Source organism: Scomber japonicus, chromosome 5 (genome assembly GCF_027409825.1).
Source record: "Scomber japonicus isolate fScoJap1 chromosome 5, fScoJap1.pri, whole genome shotgun sequence".
Taxonomy (NCBI): Eukaryota; Metazoa; Chordata; class Actinopteri; order Scombriformes; family Scombridae; genus Scomber; species Scomber japonicus.
In genome coordinates, this window is record NC_070582.1 from 15,656,906 (window position 1) to 15,678,174 (window position 21,269).

At 40.3% G+C, this 21,269-nt stretch overlaps 2 protein-coding genes across 5 annotated transcripts in view; both read left to right on the forward strand.

Moving 5' to 3' along the window:
- Positions 1-13,732, forward strand: part of slc6a13 (solute carrier family 6 member 13) — a 57,658-nt gene extending 43,926 nt beyond the window's left edge. Inside the window, exon 16 of the transcript XR_008321425.1 lies at positions 13,720-13,732. The gene's annotated coding sequence lies outside the window, so the exon portion shown is untranslated. The remainder of the gene's footprint in view (positions 1-13,719) is intronic.
- The window catches only part of mon2 (MON2 homolog, regulator of endosome-to-Golgi trafficking), a 40,435-nt gene extending 24,629 nt beyond the window's left edge, over positions 1-15,806 (forward strand). For 2 of the 4 annotated variants that reach the window (XM_053319481.1, XM_053319482.1), the window contains exons 19-35: positions 735-825; positions 1,182-1,283; positions 3,172-3,282; positions 4,407-4,582; positions 4,677-4,839; positions 5,449-5,742; positions 5,948-6,146; positions 6,836-7,479; positions 8,290-8,433; positions 9,358-9,375; positions 9,891-10,019; positions 12,344-12,534; positions 12,611-12,671; positions 12,755-12,878; positions 13,131-13,338; positions 14,501-14,583; positions 15,052-15,806. In XM_053319481.1, coding sequence (XP_053175456.1) covers positions 735-825; positions 1,182-1,283; positions 3,172-3,282; positions 4,407-4,582; positions 4,677-4,839; positions 5,449-5,742; positions 5,948-6,146; positions 6,836-7,479; positions 8,290-8,433; positions 9,358-9,375; positions 9,891-10,019; positions 12,344-12,534; positions 12,611-12,671; positions 12,755-12,878; positions 13,131-13,338; positions 14,501-14,583; positions 15,052-15,215 — 2,902 coding nt within the window. In that variant the 3' untranslated portion in view covers positions 15,216-15,806. The remainder of the gene's footprint in view (positions 1-734; positions 826-1,181; positions 1,284-3,171; positions 3,283-4,406; positions 4,583-4,676; positions 4,840-5,448; positions 5,743-5,947; positions 6,147-6,835; positions 7,480-8,289; positions 8,434-9,357; positions 9,376-9,890; positions 10,020-12,343; positions 12,535-12,610; positions 12,672-12,754; positions 12,879-13,130; positions 13,339-14,500; positions 14,584-15,051) is intronic. The other 2 variants (XM_053319483.1, XM_053319484.1) reach the window with 1 other exon arrangement.
- The last annotated feature ends 5,463 nt before the right edge of the window (positions 15,807-21,269 follow it).

Consider the following 21,269-nt stretch of genomic DNA (forward strand, 5'->3'; position numbering starts at 1 on the left):
AAAAATGGTCACTGCGCCAGGCACATGGTCTAAAAGGGATGGACCCCTCATTAATCATAGGCGTGTTTTAGGCGTAACGCGCAGTAAACCAATCAGAGTGTCATCTCCCATCCCCTTTAATATCCAGGAGCGCTGTCACCTTGGCAGATTGTTAGTTTGATGGCGGATTTACCAGGATTGGTCAATACATTGGTGACTACTTTGACAGTTTCATTGGTCATTACTGCGATTGACTGATTCTGATACATAGTGGCACGTCATGTGTGATGCAATATGTTGATGTACATCATAATACGAATTCACATTGTGGTCCTTTTTATTTGGAATGTTTGTGTGCTGCTGTGCGCCTGTCTGTGCACCTGCCTATCTAGGAGCATATTGGACTCTTGATTAAATAACAGTGAAATATGCGCCAGTGACTTTAGACCTGTTTTTTTTGGTCCGTAGCGCAATCGCTTTCCTCTGCCTCAAAATAGCAATGTGCCTGATCATACCTCATTTTGAGACCAACACGCCCATGGGCACACAGACTGGTGTAAGTGCATTTGCTATTTAGACAACGTGGGCGCAGGGCGAGAAAATGACAACTGTGCCGGGGGAAACTAACAAAGACACATACTCCACACCCACCATCCGCTGTGCGCCAACCGCAAGATGGGGCCCTTAGTGTTCAAAACTTCCCATTTTATGCATAGTATGCAGATCTTATATGTATGTTTTATTGTGTGATTTAGGTATCTGGATGATGTATCCCTTCATCACTTGATCAACGCTCTGTGTTCTCTCTCCCTGGAAGCCATGGAAATGGCTTATGGAAACAACAAGGTAAGCTTTCTGTATGTCATTATCAAGTAAAATTTGATTAATGTTTATATTTTTGAATTTGGTCTGGTTAAAATGTGAATAATTGGAGAAATTGGATGTTGTGTTGCTTATAATCTCTTCTAAACAACTGTATTTGTACAGCAGCTTTAGGCCAACATCACAAATACACTTTCATGAATGAAATCTACTGATTTGGTCGACTATAGTGCTGTACATGACTAACGTGATCTTACGCAGCATTAGCTAATGTTTGTACACTTGGATTTACACTGTGCCTATACAAACACATTTGATCAGCAAGGTCAGGGTACAAGGTATCCACTATTCATCTAAAGCTTGTTTTCTTTTGGTTTCAGGAGCCATCTCTGTTTGCGGTGGCCAAGCTGCTGGAGACTGGCCTAGTCAACATGGATCGTATAGAGATCCTGTGGAGACCCCTGACTGGCCACTTATTAGAGGTAACATTTACTCAGAGCTACAGCCTGCAAAGTGCATATAAAGAGCTCTGCTCTGAAACACTATTGTTGAAAATAATGAAAGATACAGTTCATAAATGTGGTATAATTTTGTCAACCAAGGTTGCATAATAATATCCTTGCACTTACTTTAAAAGGACAATTTATTTTAGTTGTTACTCTTTGAGCAGACTTTATTTCACCTAGTATAGTAAGTGTACCAGGAATTTGCTAGAAATACATATTTAAATTTGGCACATCAGCTATTCTTGTAACAGTAATAGTCACCTTTTTTCCAATACTGATGATATAATTGGATACAAAATGAAAATTTTAAGAGTTTTGGGATAAATCACTATTTCACATTCCACGTCCATAAGGGTCCACAAGATGTATATTTCATCAACTATATGTAACCCTCTTAGGATGAAATATATATCATGTAAACCTTTGTGTGCTTGCAGATGTGAAAAGTATAATTTCGGCTTTACTTTACCCAGCACCAAGTCTGCAGAAATGGAGCACAAAAGCCCTTAAAGTTAAACTAGAAGTAAAGCTACTGTACAAGCTGCAACACAGAGAAATGGCTCCAGTCTAGCAAGTTAGTCATACATTAAAAAAGTTAGAATAAGAGTGTGTGATAAAAGATTATATATATTCTGATGATATAATATATCCACAACATTTTTGAAAGGAGCATTTTTCAAATGTGTGGGCTGCTTTTTGGAATGAGGAGATGACAGTGCACAGACACAGTTAAGCCCTGGCACCAGTGACTAACAGATATGGGGTTAATACACTACTGTCTCTGCTGTTGGAAGCAACTTCCTTATATTTGTAAGAGGGACTCTCTTTTTATATGTGTGTAAAGGTGTGTGTTTGGAGGTTTTCTTCACATTTTCTTTCTCTATCTCCCCTCTCTTTTGCACTCCTGTCTGTTTTGCAGAAGGTAAGCTCAGATTCCCTCCTCCAATAATCGTTGGCTTTTCCCATCTCTTTCTTTTCTTCCCAATCTGTTCTCTCTCCTTCTCAGTCTGGCATCAACATGTTGGAGTTGAGAGGTCACTATGTCAAAATGTGTCCACAGTGTGTTTTCTCCGCTACCAATGTTTGATCTTACATTCTTGTGCATAATGTGCAATGTGAAGCTCTGATTTGACACAGAAGCAGAATCTAAAGCTGCATCTGCAAAGGACACTTTATGCTCAGATAAAATGCTGCCTATCTTCCTTTGCAGGCTTGTTCAAACTCAAATTCAGTGCTTTTTGCCATAATTATGTCTTTATTTACAAATGAATTATATTATGATAAACATTAGGTTTATAATGTGAGGCATTAATCATCATGCAGAACTTTGGAAGCCAAATTATTACTACTATAGATACACATGGACCATCGTGATTCAGACAGAGTACAGCAATCTCCTTAGTAGTATGTCTTTATGTTGTGTGGATAAAATTCTGTTCAATAAGCCTTACTACACACCAGAAATAATCAGTTTGGATCACAGATTAACTAAAAAGATGAGATTTTTTACTGAGATACAACAAACCGAATATACCTCACTCTGCTGAGCCTGGTGTCTCCATGTGTATCTATACTAGCTTTTGTGATTACACTGTCTGTCACAGCATATCCATTATCGCAGGGGATCCCAGTCTCTATCACACATTGTCTGTGGTTTATTTCACCCACTTGTTTCACACACCCACTGTGAGCACTGGGAAATACTGTTCTTAGCAGCCTCTACATCTGATCTGCAGTAGCAATGAAATGACACACAAAGAAAGATGATTCTACAAACACACACTTTCTATTGTCTGATGTCTCTATGCATATGTGTCTGCATGCATGTGTCTGCATTTGTGTGTATATGTGATGTGTCCTGCAGGTTTGTCAGCACCCAAACTCCAGGATGAGAGAATGGGGGGCTGAGGCATTGACTGCGCTCATCAAAGCTGGCCTGGCCTATAAACATGACCCTCCCCTGGCCCAAAATCAGGTAACTATTTAATTCAATTCAGTGAACAAAGTACACTGAATTGAAAGACAAAAGCCTGCTTGAGGAAACTGTATGTATCACAATCTGAAGCACAAAAAAAAGTCACTGCTTTGCTCCTTTTCTACTTATGAGTGTCCCTACGAACATTGTAGGGACACACTATTATTTGATAGATTATTTGGTTTTCCTCCTAAATATTGGTTGTTTGTAACACTGATAGAAATCTCCTCCGCTGTTGCACTGTCAGTCACGAGTCACGACAGATAAGAATGTCTGCTAAAGGCAAAAAATGTGAAAAACAGAAATGTCACAGACACTTTCTCTTGTCACTCACAAGCACAGAGTCTGTGACCTTCACCTTGTTCAGGCAGATAAAAGGGAATTGTACAGAGCTTATCTAAAAGAGGGCAGAAGAATGGTGTGGAGGTTAATAGAACTGCACAGAGCCATAAAAAGGATGCCTTTCCTGTAGAAACGCACAATACAGTGACTTCCTCAAGGCCTTCTTGTTGTGTGGGCAAGATTTTACCACTGTATGTTAGTGTGATCAAATGGTATAAAAGTGGAACATCCGTGTAATGCATATCAGTTCAGTTTCATATATATAGAATCAATTGGAAAAAATGCTCTTTAGAAATATAATTTAGGTTGAGTGCCTACAATACTTCATAAGTGTTTTAAAATAGTGAATTAAAAAAAGGGGGGGAGGGGGTTAAACTAAATGTTAGAGGTCATTTAGTCTGTTACACATAACATACATGAATGTGTTACATGTGTATACAGTAATTTATTCAGGTTTTTCTTTTCATTTGTTACTCATGGTACTCAGACAGCGGGAGTTTTGCTGGCAACCTTTAGAATCAACTCCAAGGGGCAAAAATCATTTTGATTTATAAAATAAGTTTAAATTGATTCTTTTTATTTATTTTTTTAATCATGTCTTAAGGCATCTTTCTTTAGACTGTTTAGACTTCTTCAGACCTGCTAATCCACGTCTTCCACTCATGATCAACCTGGATCATTAGAAGAATAAAAATAACTTAACTGTCCCACACTGAAATGTTCCCAACATTAAGCTTTGCAGTCTGCCTTTTCATTACTGTTTCCCTGTTTGTGTCTCTAAGCGACTCCAGCTCCTGTTACTAAACCCCCTGAAGGAGTTGTCCAACGTGCTGCACTCAGACATCCGGCAGAAACAGCTGGAGAGTGTCCTGCAAATCCTACAGAGCCAGGGGGACAGCCTGGGCCCTGGGTGGCCCCTCGTCTTGGGCGTCATAGGAGCCATCCGCAATGATCAAGGGTAAGAGCACAAATGAGCCAGCAGTGTCCAGTTTTTGTTGTAATAATTCAAGAAACTAAACCAAACGTACCCCATGTGTCTTGTTCCCCTTCAGCGAGTCATTGATCCGAACAGCCTTCCAGTGCCTGCAGTTGGTGGTGACAGACTTCCTGCCAACCATGCCTTGCACGTGCCTCCAGATCGTAGTGGATGTAGCTGGCAGCTTCGGTCTGCAGAACCAGGAGCTCAACATCAGCCTCACCTCTATCGGCCTACTGGTTAGTCCTTCTGATGTGGCCTTTTTTTTTTTTTTTGAAGGGTCATACTTAGACACACAGATAAGTTTCTTAACACACACTTGCATAAAATGTACCGCAAAAATACTCTGAAAAACGTTTGATTTTTAGTGGCCACCACTAGAATATTTTAATTTAGCTGGTCTATTCACAGGTGTAAATAAAAGTGAAGTAAGGCTATGCTAACAGAGAACATAAGTAATAGTTTTGAAAAGCAGTATGTTAATGTGAAGTGTTTTAAAAGGAGCAACCGGTTGGACAATTTTCTTTTTCCAATACTTTTAACCCGTTTAATATGATTAAACATTTATAATATCCCATAATTCCATGTTTTGCATTATGTTTATATCCAATTTAACAGCACTTAACTGCCCTGCTGACATTTCAAAGATGCTCTACACAGTATTCAGGACATGCAAAACCTGATATTGATTTGTGGTCTGCAGGATTATTTCTCTTGGAGTGTGGCAGTTCCTGTGAGATTACTTTATGGTAATAGGATCGCAAAACCGCCAGAAGCATTTTACCAACCTTCCTCTCTCTCCACTTTCTGCCCCCACTCTCCTACCCCACTTTCCTTTTTACCCACAGTGGAACATTTCGGACTACTTCTTCCAAAGGGGCGACGCCATCACACAGGAGTTGGGGAGGGAGGAGGAGGCTCTGCAGAAGCAGGCCCAAGAGAAGGGAGAGACCCTGAATAGGCCCTTTCACCCTGCCCCTCCCTTCGATTGCCTGTGGTTGTGCCTGTATGCCAAGTTGGGCGAACTATGTGTGGATCCACGGCCTGCTGTGCGTAAAAGCGCCGGGCAGACATTGTTCTCCACCATCGCTGCCCATGGGACCCTGCTGCAGCAGCCAACATGGCATATTGTGATCTGGAAGGTAGCATCCAAGAATATTTGATTTGATTATAGTGGATGAAAAAAACATCCAAGATATGTATTATTTCTCTACATTTTCTGTGTAAATCAAATGCTCCTTTTTGTATTATTACTTACATTTATACTTTTACTTATACTGATTTCTTTGGATTGTCATTTATTTTATGATCTAGCCACTGGTTTAAGTATTTTGGTGTCACCACTAGGTACTGTTCCACCTGCTGGATTGCGTGAGGACGTCGTCCACCACAGCAGACAAGGAGAAGATTGAGTCCGGTGGCGGGAACATCCTCATCCACCACTCACGAGACACAGCTGAAAAACAATGGGCAGAGACGTGGGTGCTGACTCTGGCTGGGGTGGCACGCATCTTCAACACGAGACGGTATCTCCTCCAACAGTTAGGTGAGTCACATGTAATCTGCTGTGATTCTGAGGCTGTTGTACATACATTAGAGACAACCATGATACATTTGTAGTGTGGATTTTACAGTCGGTCAGACATCTGAGTCGCGCTGATTTTCACAGTAACCGATGAAAATTACATATTAAAATGTATTCATGAAGCTGTTCCAGAAGAGCAATAGTCCTGGCTCTACTGTTTTTACTGGAATATTACCACCCATTAAGTCATGTGAAGCCCCATGTGGACAGGATTAATATTCCAGAGAGATATGAATGATAAAAACACAAACTCCTCATTAAATGCTCTCATCCCTCTGATCGTTAGTGCCAAATTACAATAGGTTACTCATATACAACACATTGGCAGCCTACTCCACACACTACACAAATCAGTTACAAGCCTTCTTTCATTAAGCCTAGATACAATGAACAACAATCAATAAATGGATATGTTGTATTACTACATGGGCCTCCAAGGATGAAAATAAACTCAAAGTAATATTGACAAAATTTGATCACAGGAAATTATTTTTGTGACTTCTGGTTGTACTTCCAAATATGAACTTCTGTCAACTCATGTTGCTTTTAAAACACACACATCACTTTGCCAATTGTCGCACCTTGTTTACAGTTCACACATACCGCTCATTGACAGTTTCACACTTCCTTCATTTTTGGTGTATCTGCAGGTGATTTCTTTGAGGCCTGGGAGGTGCTGCTGAACCACATTCAGTCAGCTGCTCTCAGCAAGAATAACGAAGTCTCCCTGGCTGCCCTCAAGAGCTTTCAAGAGATCTTACAGATTGTCACACCTGTTAAAGACTCAGACAAAGCAGGTGATGCACTTGCTGCTATGGGTGTTCCCCCAGTGCTCATTGACCCCCTCTCAGCATCTGGTCCTGGCAGACCTCTGGTGCGTTCAGATTCACTAGTTGAGCGGCTAACGCGGTACAATGGTGCTGAACTGCAGGCCCCTCCACCAGGAGAGGAGTCAGCCTTAGAGGACTCAGCATTGTGGTGGTCTGCGTGGAACACGTGGTATCGAACGGGAACTGACAGCACGAGACCGCCTAGTGGCGTGACGGAGAAGCTCTCCTTCATCCCCAGCCAGCCCTTCCTCACAGCATTGATCCAGATATTCCCAGCACTCTACCAGCATATCAAGGCCAACTTCAGTATGGAGGATCTGAAGAAGCTGGGAGTCATCCTCCATGGGGCTGTGTCTGTGCCTATCAGCAGTGATGCCTCGCCCTTCATCCTCCCCTCCTACACTGAGGCGGTGCTCACCAGCCTTCAGGAAGCTGTGCTTACTGCTCTGGATGTTTTGCAGAAGGTGGGCAAAGGACATTTTAAGTATTCGATTTAATAGATTATGTGTCACACAAAATAGAACCAAGATAAGAAACAAGTTAGAACAGAAATTGTTATCTCGTAAAAACTGTGCTATTATATGGGAGCCATAATGCTTTACTGTGTTGTTTATCCTTTATATACCAAAACTTTAACATTATGAAAAGTGCCTGGAAGTCAAGGTGGCATCTCCATATGTCTTGTTTTGTTTGAACATTCCAAAACCAAAAAATATTCCTTTTTTGAAATAATATATACGACAGGAAGTCTTCATATTTGAAAAGCTGGATTTATAAAAGGTTTGCCATTTTTTCTGGATAATACACTTTTCACCAGTTGTCATTGGCAATGAATTTTCTTAAGGCTGACTAATTAATTAATCAACTCATCGTTTAAGCCGTGCTTTTTGTATTTCCAATTCAATGACCACAACCCAGCTGGTTGAATTTGATTCCAGTGCAGTTCCATCAACATCAACTAACACCAAGGTTTGGTTCCATAATATCTCACAGCCTCTTACACTTTAACTGGGCTGATATATTTGTATTTGGAATGTTAGACTTCCTTGTATTTTAATTGAATTTTTGATTTCCTACAGTAACTCCACTCTGCCATAAATCTATAAACACAGTCTTGAGAAATGCCTTCCTATTCCTATTTACCAAAAGTTATTTCTTCCCATTTTGTGTCAACTCAGCCCAGGAAACAATGTGTCAGTCTGCTAAATTATGCAATATGCAGTCCTGTGGTGGATGTCAGCAGTGTTTGTTCCTCCCTTCCCTCCCTGCTGCAGGCCATCTGTGTGGGCCCGGAGAACCTGCAGGTCATGTACCCGGCCATCTTCGAACAGCTGCTACTCTTCGTGGAGTTCTCCTGCAAGCCTCCTCAGTACGGCAGGATGGAAACCAAACACGTGGCCAATGCCAAATACAACCAGGTACGGGAAATTGAATTGGCCCTTAACTGCTTTGTTTTTATTTCCTTTCACAAATAGCTTCATTAAAACGTTGTATGATGTATGCTGTTACTCATTCGACAGCCATTGAATGCCATTTCAGCCCGTGTGGACCTCCATTAGTTGCCCCAAGCCATATCTCTCCTCATATTCCCTCCCTCATGCTTCTTCTTGCTGGCAGCTGGCCAGAGAAATGTTTTGCTACTACTTATTTATACACTACTCATGTTCAAACATAGTTCAAATTCATCTGAAGAACAACCGCAAAAAAACAAATGCATTTCAATGGAACTCAGTGATCTTGGGCAAGATGACTTCATTTGTAACACCACAAACAACTCTTTTTTTTTTTTTTTTTAGAACAGAGGAGCCATTTCACAATGTTCTCATATCACTGTCTGTCTTGCACCTTGTTGCTCTGGAAACTTGCACATAGCTTTTCATGAAGTCATAGAATCCAGCATGTGCTATGCCTGTGGGGAATGCTGACAGCTTTCTTGGTCTAACACCGGCAGGCTGGTACAATCATGCTAATAAATGTTAGCAATGCACACTCAAATCCTGACTGCAGTTGGGGCCCAGACTCAGCCTTACACTGGACTGGACAGTTTTGTTGATCTGAATCTTTTTAAATTGTTTAAATAAGGGGTTCAAGCTAAATTCCCACCCAGCCAAACAGATGTTATGGGTGGTCATTATTGTCCTGTTGGCTCTAATCCAAAGTTGTCAGATTGCCTCAAATGTCCACGTTGCAAGGAGTGAGTGTTTTTCCCCTAAATCACTTTTTATTATAAAATCTCATTTAACCTTCAAGCCACTGAAAATTTTATACAATTTCAACACCGGTTTAATTGCAATCTTTTCTCACTCTGTTTCTTGGGACTACTCACTGGATAACCATTTTAGATCCAGCTGTTTGCACCGGTGAGTTTCATCATCTCTTTCAGCCCCCTCTATAGTTGTACTAAGCTGTGCTGAATGGTGACAGCCTACCCTCTGTGGTGGATAAGATATCACACTGCATGGTAGGCTCTCTGCGTCTCTCACTCACTCCATGCTCCCCCCTCTCTGCCTGCCACTAACTGGTGGTTATATGCCTTTGTGTGCACAGCCCCTGTGCAGTTTCATCTTCAGTTAAGTCTGTGTTTTTGGTGACGTTCATATGCACACTTGTGGTTCAGTTTATAATTCTTAAAGACACACTTTGTAGTTTCAAAGTCATTTGTTTGGCTATGCCATTTCAGCTTTCATACAAGCCTAACAAAAACCTAAAGCAGACTAATTGCCTCTGTAAGTTTGAAATAAATTTGTGTGCTAATTGTGTGCTCATACAAAGTGTGCCTTTAAAACAGCTTTCAGTGTGGCTCTGCCAAAAGTTCATCAAAGTAGTTTTACTAACGCCCCTATTATTTTTCTCTTGTATATTTTTGCTCCTGCAGGCAGAATGGGTTGCCTTAAACTATGTGCCCTTTGCTGAGCGCTCCTTGGAGGTGCTGGTGGACCTGTACCACAAAACAGCATGCCACAAAGCTGTCATCAATGAGAAGGTTCTGCAGAACATCATCAAGGTATTTTCATCAGGGTGGGGAGTTTAAATTTCACATGGTTGCAAAAACTTCTAATTTATGTATGGAATTTTATCCAATATGGTAAAAGCTGTGAAAATCTAAAATGTATTTGAGCTAAAATGCAGTTGCTGTGACTCTTCAAACACATTACCAGTGTCATAGCACTTAAGCCCCGTTTCCACCAAAAGGTCCAAATACTTTGGAACCAGAGAAACTAATCCCAGGGTCTAAAACTTGGAACTTTAAAGTCCCTGTAGTGCAGTCCTCTATGTGTTTCCATTGCATCTGAGGAACCTGGTAGATGATGCAAATTAGACCCATGAGGAATTTAAATATGATGGAAGCATTTAGAGAGGCAGTATTAACACATGAGGAAACGATAACACATATATGTCAAATCAAGATACAAGATAGTCAAATTTACCTCTTCTTCCAGCAACAGCATGCATAAACACAGGAGGCAGAATAACTGATCATAGCATTTCCATGATTTAAACACAATTAAGTAAAACCATGCAACAGACACATCATCAGGTACTTCAATTTCATAGATATGTATATTTTATAATCCTAAATCTGTATGTGCAGCTTATATGACAAGAAATAAAATGAGCAATGCCAATGGTAAAAAAAAAAAATATGCTAAACCTTGTGTTGTGTTTTGCTGAGGTAATCACAGTGATCTCATTTTAAATAGTTCCTGGGTGTCTGTTAGGCCTGTGGTTCAGCGGCTAGCTATGCATGACAAGACAAGGGAGGGCATCTGTTTCTCAGCTCATGCATGTGTATTTGTGCATCTGTGTTATACATATGTCTGCTTTTGTGTCACATTCTTTGGCAGTAGCTGCAGAAATGAAGGAAAATAACAAAGGGAGAGGAGGAAATCTTAACTTAGAGTGTAATATTTTATCGGGACAAAACACCATCAGGGACAAAATTAGGACTATTATGTTGAAAGACAGTAATGCTCCAAAACTGTGAAAGAAATCAATTTAAACAGTGAAAAAAAATGAATGTAATCAATTTTTTAAAAATAGATAAAAAAATAAAATCCTTTTTCTTTGTATTTACTGCTGCATGATTTGGATGTTATAAATGAATGAAAAGGTGAAATGCAGAGGAAGAAGGTGAAAATTAAACTAAAGTATCCACAGTATAACATCTATTGATTAATGGTTATTTCTCCTTTAGAATGAAACTGCCGTCAAACAATCAGAAAATATCATTTTATTTTTCTCAGTCATTGGCATTGTTTTCTCTATCACTGCTCCCTCTCTTCATTCACTCTCTAGCTCACTCAACCACCACCGCACCCTCTCTTTCTTTTGTCTTGTTCTTTTTTAAAAATGAGTTGGGAAGCCAACAGCAATGCCTTACTTCACTTTGAACATTAACAAATTAAGTTAAATGTCCTTCCGTTGTCCTAAACTGTTCTTAAATTGATTTGAGAGTACATCCTTGTTTTATGAATGAATCACAAACCTACAGTGAATTATTATTTGGTTCTGAATTTGTCTGCATGTCTCAGCTTTGCAGAGCTTTATAACCTTTAAAAATCATTGTTTTGGTTTCCCACCCCACAAAGTAACTGATTTGGTTCATTTTCACTGCTAGTATACTTTGAAATGACCATTTAATGCTGGCTACTGTATGAGAAGTCTTATCGGTGTACTCCGGCATCCAGGCAACATGCACTTTACTTTTATCTATAGCCTTGACAGTATTAATCTCTAAATATCTTGCATGCAGCAGCTAAGATGATGCCCGCAGTTGATGTCAGCAACATTTTTCAAACCTTTTCTAAATGCAAACCAAATCATTTTCAGCCTCTTTCCACAATCTGACACCTGCATTTGACTGTTCTTTCCCCATAGTCTGGTTATAGAAAATCCCAAATTGAAGAGAGTGAATTTGCCAAGGAACTATTGAAAAGGTTCCCCATGGACAGATCCAGCTCTCAGCCCCACCCTTTTTTTGACTCCAGAACCAGAAGGCAATACTTGTAAAATCCTAACCTTTGGGAACCCAGCTGTTCTCTGAAAAGACTTTGTCAAAAAGATGGTCTATAAGTGTTTCTGGTTTTATGGAATAGGACTTCAGTCTGGTGCAAAATATCTTGAAATACTGCCTTGATGTTAACTTTAAGACTTAATGACTTGTAACCCTGCAAAAATAGTCTCTACATTTCAGTGTGAAAGAAACAGCAAATGGCTTTCCCAGTACGGCAGTTAGTCTTAGTGATTCTTACCTTGAAGTCTTGTTGTGTTTCAGTCTCATGATCTATTGCTATTGCTGTCTCCTCCCTGTCTCCCCCGTTCCTGAAGACCTTGAGAATGCCCTTGGGTTTGAAGTATGCCTGTCCATCAGAGAGCACCTGGAAGCTTGCCGTTTCTTCTCTGCTCAAGGTTCTGTCTATTGGACTGCCTGTGGCGCGTCAGCATGCCTCTTCTGGAAAGTTTGACACTATGTGGCCAGAGCTGGCCAATGCCTTTGAAGACTTTCTTTTTACCAAAAGGTATGAATTTAGAAAGTCTGCACTTTCATATATAAATGTTTTGAAATGTTCTGATTAGCAAACTTATTGTTTTTAGCACACCTCCAGATAACCTGTCCATCCAGGAATTTCAGAAGAATGAAGCTGTTGATGTAGAGGTAAGTGCTTGTTTCTGCCATCCAGTCTGTCGATGTGATTTTATGAGTTTGTTCACATCAGCATTCTGTTCTTTTTATTTTAGGTGGTCCAGCTGATCAGTACAGAGATTTTACCGTTTGCCAATTTCATCCCCAAAGACTTTGTTGGCCAGATCATGACTATGCTCAATAAAGGTTCTATTCACTCCCAGTCTCCCTCATTCACAGGTAAGATGTGATTTTGGCAGCTAAAATTGTTTGACTTCAGCTGTTTTGTTTACTTGTATATCTTACACTAATGGAACTGCAGGTTGGCCAAGTGTTAGAATCCTACTGCAACCATTAAGTCCTTGGTCCATTACAAAAGCCTTCCCTGTGGCTCTCACTTTGGGCCTGTCTGTTGATTCATTGTAAATCACTTGGGATAGCAGCGTCAGCTAAACATCTAAAATCTAAAATTAAACTGCCTTCTCTTGACAGAGGCAGAAATCGATGTTCGGATGAGGGAGGAGTTTTCCAAGGTTTGCTTTGAGACGCTGCTGCAGTTTTCTTTCAGCAACAAAGTGTCAACCCCACAGGAGGGCTACATCTCACGTATGGCACTCTCTGTGCTCCTCAAGAGGTCCCAGGATGTTCTCCGGCGCTATGTAGAGGATGAGAGGTTGAGTGGACGTTGTCCTTTGCCCAGGTACATTTTTCTGTACTTGTCTGAGTAAACATGCACTAGGGTGCATAGCTTTGGCAAAAACCTGTATTTTTTCACATTTTTAAGACAGAAAGCCCCATCAGGATTTCAGATATGAACTCAAGAATTGTTAGCGCCAGGATTTAAGCACCAAGACATTTAGCAACGCAAGAGCACCCCAGCTTCATCCATGCATGCATTGTTTTTCTTTTTCTCTTTTGTTAACAACATAAAACCACTGTACTTATCCAGTTTGACACACTGGCACCATATTTTAGGATTGGGTGTAACGCTTAATCCTTCAATACATGTTTTTCATAAAACATGATGAAAGCTAAATGATGCCCACGGGGAAGTCATGCCATTAGTGCAGAACTGGCCAAGGGATGGGCAGGGGAGTTCAGAAAAATATAATATACTCATGAATAGTAAAATGAAAGATTCTGCAAATTTAGACAAACAACATTTAACACTAGGATATGTGAAACACGTGTATGAATGTAAAGTGTGAGAAAATATGTACAACATGAAAAGTAATCAATGGTTTCATAATGAAATTGGTAACATATAAATACCATATGTGTTATACTTAATGAGAGGAAATGTTAAGATGGGAGAAAACAGCAGAATGCACACTAAATGCATCATTTTAATTATATACAATAATATTGCTTTGATACACCATTGAGTTGAGTACATGCGGTAAATCTGACAACTTTTTCCACACTGGTCAGATCTTGATTTAGGGAGGTAGAGTCTCGGTATTCTCTGGATCTCCTGATTGATCAACAACAACACTTTTGTCAGTTTTTCCCACTCATTAAAACTGCATTCTTTGTATTATCAGAGGCACACAGGGTTAATTTGTTCACTGTTGTCTTCATAGAGATGAGAATATGAAGCTTGATTTCTATGTAGGCATGTTAATGGCAGCAAGTCACCATTTTCACAAACTAGATTGATTTCTTTCTGTGTTGGCTTGTTGTTTAATTTTAACTTATTCTTTCAGGGACACATTTCCACATTTTATTTTTAAGGTTACGTGCAATAACTCATTAGATGAGCTGTCTTTTTGTTGTTTCGCCACCCACCCTCTGTTGGTAGCATTTACTGGTTTTATGTATGTCTTTGTAGCTCATAAAGGTCTTTCTTTTTTTCTTTTCAGGCAACAAGTGACAGAGATTATCTTTGTCTTGAAAGCTATCAGTACTTTGATGGACTCCCTCAAAAAGACACAGCCAGAAAATGGTGAGTATCAAACTGTGTCAATGATTACATACATATTTTGGAAAGAGGTGAGACAATAGAGAAAAAATAATAATACAATGATGCCACTGCCATCTATCATCTATTCATTTCAAATAAATGTGTCAGAGTACAGTTGGGACCATTTTTCAAATGAGTTTTATCTCCAATCCAGGGAGAACTGTTTACATTTCCAGCAAGGTCAATTACAAGATTTTTTTAAAAAACCACAATAGATTGAAGTGAGACATTTTGAAATTACGTTTTTGAAGTGTCCTTCAAGATGTTTGCATGGCCGTTTATCGAGAGCAAAACTCATTTCCATTTGCCTGTGGGAATTTTATCAAGGAAATTATTTCTTTGATTGCCTTTTATCACAATTCATATTCTCTTCCTTCCTTTCCCTCCCATCCCCACCCTTCTTTGTAATTTCCCCCCTTGTTATGCAATTCCTTTGTTTACTGCCTGCAGTGGATGGCAACACATGGGCTCAGGTGATTGCCTTGTACCCCACGCTGGTAGAGTGCATTACATGCTCCTCGTCTGAGGTGAGCTCAGCCCTGAAGGAAGCCCTAGGGCCCTTTAAAGACTTTATGCAGCCACCCATCTCCAGAGTCCAGAACGGAGAGTCCTGACCAGGCTCGCTCTCAGCTCTTTGTTTTTTATAATGAAGAAATCTTGAATGTCTCTTCTTGACCCACGTGCTTCACAAGTGCACGGACATGAACTCCATGTGAGCCCCATCTACAGTGACATGAAGCAACCCACGATGAGCAGAGATTCGAGGCCCACTTGGACCACGCCGATGACCCTGACCTTCATACACATCATTGTATGCTTCTCATGTGAGCTGATAATGCCTCTGCCCCTCCATTCTCATACAGACTGGCTGCTCTCTTGTGTTAACTACAGAGATTTAAAAAAAAAAAAAAAAAAAAAAGTTGCAGTGTTGCCTCTGGATTTAGTTTGTTTTATTTTTCCGATGAGGCCGAGTCGATGTACAGTGTGTGGTGATAGTGTTGATGATGTAATTATGAAAAAAAAGAAGCAAAAACTGGGGCTTTATTGATCTTAAAAAGAACACTTAGACTTTTGCAACATTTTCAACAGTGAGGATTTTATGCAAGAAAACAAATCTTACTGTAACATTCCATGTCATCTTTAACCAGCCATCTGAGAAGGGATGTACTTGTCTGTATAAAATAAATGGGACAATTCTACAATCAGCTTAGTGCTGTGTGTGGCTCAATTATAATGCATTACTTTACTATCAATATGTGCAAAATCTGTTTATGAAGGCAAGGCAAGGCAAGGTTTTATTTATATAGCGCATTTCATACACAATGGCAACTCAATGTGCTTTACGTAAAACAGTAAAACATACAATTTGAGGAACAATAAAACATACAATTAACCCCCCTCCAAAGTACAGAAAAATAGAAAGACAGAAATAAAATGCTAGAATAGAGCTTTAAATGAAATGTTATCTTCCACTCAAACATTTTTTTCAGCCAGGATGTCCATTGACTTTTATTTAAAATGCATTACTAGCATTACTGTTATGTCATTTTCATATTGGCTCAAATAAATGCTGAAAAACTATTATCTCCAGGATATCAGATTAGATACCCCCACAGGCCCTTTGGTGGCCCCATCATTACAGTACAAATGTTTTAAAATGTAAAAACTCAAAAACAAACAAAAACACAGAACGAAAAGAAGAAGAAATGCTGCAGTAACACACATTGCCTGCAGATGGCACAAGTCTAAATTGTAGCAGCAAGTACTGTCTTTACCTGTAGGTGGCGACAAAAAAAAAATGCTTTTACAGTCTATGTTCTACATCATGGACATATTATAAGAGCTGAATGCCGGACCTAAAATGGCCTCTTCAATCCAGTAAAAATATCTCTCCTGGTGCATTCACCATAAAAGTTCCTAACTTCTGGGTTCACTTCCAGGGGTATGCAGCACACTGAATTTACCCAGTAGTATTTCTCCTATTGATCCCGTCCGCACGTTCCTGCTTGGCCTGTAGACTTTACATTGTGGTAATGTCACTGAGTTTTTTAATTGCTTTTCTTGGCTCAAAGAAAGTTTTACATATATTAAACCTCGATGGGGGAAAAAAAGAGTCATAATTCACCTTCTTTGCAGTTTGAGGTGTCCTGTCAACAATTTGGCTGTCTGTGGAGAAATTGCTTTTTGGACCAAAAGGGATTCTTTTTTTCTGCAATACCACAGGTGGCCACTGGGGAAAAATTAGCTAGTCTGTGCAAAATGTGTTTTTAAAATGATGAACAAGGCCTCAAATTATACATTTGGCACACAATGAGGCGACAAATGAAAACCACACTGAATTTGAATTGGACACATTATCACATTGGTATCATAATTATAATGATTCCCATCATAAAGGTTGCATTGCAGTAAAGTGACATACACTTTTCACACTGTTCAAGTATACTAAGTAATGATTTTCCTCATATGTTACTGTTCTCTGAAATCACTGATCATACCCACAATACGGATGAGGTTTATATTTTATTTTAATGAGGTGTTAATTTTGAGTTTAAAAAAATAGATTATATGGAGGCTTAGCTATGGCTTTTCCATTTGAATAAAGTTAAGAGTAGACCCCTGAGGTTAATATAGTACAGTAGGTGGGCCCTGTACTTCCAACAGAATAGACCTCTTCACCGTCTCTAGACTAAACCATCCCTGCATGCAATGGGGACCCGTCTGCCTCCTTTCAGAGTCCTCTGGAGGTCCACGAGCCCTATATTGTAGACCTCCACCCCACCCCCTCCAGCCTAGGTCATATGAGGGGAAAGGACCGTGGTGGTATTGTGTGGTTTTGCACTGAAGAAAGGAGGAAGAAGGAGGAGGAGAGGAGCGGAGGGAGCAGGTCTGCTTGGGCGGGGTTTCCCTCTTAATTCAAGTCTTTACAGAAGAGGAGCAAAGCGGGAGAGGACGGACCATCTCCGGCTGCATGGGAATGTCGCTCTGCTCGAGACGGTGCATTTCTCTAGCTTTACGATAATTTATCTCTATTGTTGTTGTTGTTGCTTTTTTCTCTCCCTCTCTATCTTTCTTTCTCTCGCGTTTTGACCACGTACTGGCTGAGGTAGTAGTTTGTGCTGTTGGTTGGGTTGTGACACTGCCCGCTATGGAGATGACTGCGCAAGCTACTGCCTTGCTAGTGCTGGTGCCTTCACTTCAACCGAGGAAAAAAGCCCTGCTCACTGCGCTGTTAGACGGTTTTTCCAGGTAATGCACACCGCTAGTGTTACATCCAGCTAACCGTGTTACCCACTTGGGCTTGATTTTTACTGCATTATCATTGTAAACAGCTTGTGGTTGCGTTGCATTTTCAACTAAAGCCGTTTCTGAGCTGTACCATGTTTTATCCAATAAAATAGTTCAATGACCGTTGGGAAAAAAGAGCACTTTGTCGTATGCAGTTTTGTTAATTTTACACACATACCTCCCTGATATGAAATGTTGACTCATTAACATGCATTTTGGTTTTAATTGCAGGATGCAAGAGAAAGCTTGCATGTGTTAGCTTGAAATCTGATATGCCAGTTTGTATAATTTGGTATGCACATTTTTAAATGCACGAGGAAGTCGATATCTCATATGGATTTATGGATTTGCATAGTTTTCCACCACCTTAGGCGGAGTGGGCTGTGTAGAAAGCATGTAGGTCAGTGACGTGGCTCCTGCTGCCCACAGAGGTATCCTACAGTACATCTGCTCTGGTACACTGACGCTGGCTTTATGGCTCTCCCTGACGTCCTTTGTTGATAATGCTGCATACCATCAGACACTGGAGCAGATAGTATGCTGCTCCTACACTTAAACACCTCTTATATGCAAGGCAGACATAAATCTGCACAGCACTGCTGGCACTGTTCACCTAATAATCTGATTATTATGCTAAATCTGGATGGTGCGTGCTTCAGTATTGGATCTGAATAGTGTGCAGAGAGCACAGACAGACAAACCACATGACCTAACCCCCCACAGGCGTTTGAGCCGTGCTTTCCTCGCTGAGGTCTGGGAGCGGAGCGCTGATGTGGGTCATGCGTTGTGAGTTAACCTTTTGAAATCCTCCCTCTGCTGCCCAACAGCATCTGGCTGCTCTGTATCACATTAGTATGGCCAGTCAGGGGTCTCGTGATGGGGGTGGGGACCGGAATGGATAATGAGCTTTGATTGGCTGCAGGGGTAGGCAGGCTGGGTCGATGAAACCATGCAGGGGCTGCAGTCTCAAGTTCAGACCCCCACAGCCCAGATGATGGCACGCTGCTCACTCATTCAATTCAATTCAATAGGCTGACTAAAGATTGGATCCTGCGTTTGACCTTCCAAGAAGACTTGCATGAGATATTTATGTTATATATATGATAGTGTGTTAGGCAGAGTTCTCTTCATCCTGAGGGCACAGTTCTGCCCACTAGCATCTGTGCTGATATTACACAATCCGTTCTACTCCAGCTACTCACTGCAGAGATGCACGTAGGTTCAAACGAGGGAGTTGTTTTCCTTCAAAGAACAGGCTGACTAGTAAACAAACCACAGAGGAAGCTTGTAGTTATTGTCAAGCCTGTTGAGTAGCAGTCCAACTGGTCTGCATTAAATATTCTCAAATTAGTGTCTGTCTCATGCAAGAAACAAGTACAAGTAATTCAGTCTCCGGGGCAAAACCAAACACCATATCGTATCCTGACTGTAGTGTGAGCCAGCCTGTGGTCCAGTGAGCAGTGCAGATGCAGCCCATGTCTTCCCCATCCATCTTGTGTCGGAGCACTCATTTGAGCGGGCCGCAGATAAATCATGCTTCAGGCTGCTGAAGCCCTAAAGCAGTAAATTAGAGCCCCCTGTGGAAAAATCCACCCACTCAGATGGGTATCACAGCTGCACCGTTGAAGCAGCCGCACCTTTGGACTGACATGCCAGTCAACCTTTGTGTTTGTGTGCCATGATTTCATCAGACAGATGCTGCCACTGCAATGCAACATGTTTGGAATTATCTCCAAAACCATAAGTCAATTAATTGATTAGTTAATTATCAGAAAATGCATTGCCAAAAAAATCTGTATTTGATCAGTCAAGAATAAAGATCAGGCACTTGCTGGTTACAGCTTCTCAAATGTCAGCATAAGCAGCCTCTTAGTTTTATATCATTAAAAAATGAGATATGCTTAAGTTTTGAGCCTTTAATTTAACTGGAAACAAGAAATTGGGAAAATAACACCTTGGGATCTGAGATATTGTGATGGGAATTTTCCATGACGTTCGACATGCTAAATAAGTGTATAGTCAATTTGAAAAATGATCAACAAATGAATATATGAGTATATTATATTCTAAATTGACTACATTTAGTTTTTGGACTTTAAGCAGACAAAAAAACCAACAGTTTTGATGATTTTATGGAGAAAAAAAAATTTAACAATTGAGAAAATAATGGAATAATAATCTATGACAATAATCATAAATTGCATTCCTGTTTGGAATGCAGTAGAAAGTCTACATCCTAAGAACATTTTTTAAAAAGTTGTATCTTTTCACTGAATCTTCTGAAAGGTGGCTCAAAGGCTTTGGCCCCGCACTGCAGCAAGCTAGCGTGCCACCTTTCTCGTACAACAGATGAGTATCTCACTGCAGGCCCACTCAGCATCTCCTCAGATCTATCCACAGGTGGGGTGGGAGTGCTGTGACCTTGGAAAAACAAGCCACCCACAGGAATGACTGTCATCAGTACCGTCATGCAATCTGGACCACACACACACACACACGTGTGGAGAGTAGGAGTGGAGTGCCAGATCAGTGTTGGCCTGACTGGAGGAGGATGCAGCGCAGGCCGGTGGGGACCAGATGGCCCTCCAGCTCCTGCAGAGGACCCAGGAGTGTGAGGCTCCCACGACAGCACTTTATGATCCTCTGAGAGTGTGTAAAGGCAAATATACGTGGGTGTTTAGGTTGGTGTGTTGTGCTCCTGTCTCCACTTGTGGGTTTGGATGTCATGAATTAGAAAAAAAGTTAGTAATAAAATCACGTATTAACAATTAAACTGTATTTACTTATTCTTCTGCATCTTATGTGTCTTATACTTAACCTGCAAAGTTTCTGCTTTATGTTTTGACATTAAAAGCCCATTTGTTTTACAGAAAAATGTAAAAGATGAGTGGTAAAAGGAAGAGATAATTGATCAAATGACAGATAAGATGCTAAAAAACATGTTTTACATATATTGAGTATTAAAGACTATCAAACATATAATATGAATGGACTTGTGGCCACAGGACTTTGTGTGCTTTTATAAAACTGAAAATTGCTTGCACATATTAAAGTGTAATGTGCAGCAGTGTATTAATTGGTCTCAGGTGCCAGTAGTCCTAGCTGATTAGACAATCTCAAAAACCGTGTAATATGAATGGAAAAGACCACAGGACTTCATGCTTTTTTAAAATAGAGTGAAAATTGCTTGCACATATTTTGTGTGCAGTGTATTAATTGGTCTCAGGTGCAAACAGTCTTAACTGATTAGCTGCCTCCTACTCACAGTTTCATCAGCACAAAAGAGTTAATTAATGCCTCAGATATCACAATCCCAGTTAACTATATATATATATATATATATATATATATATATATATATACACACACACACATATATA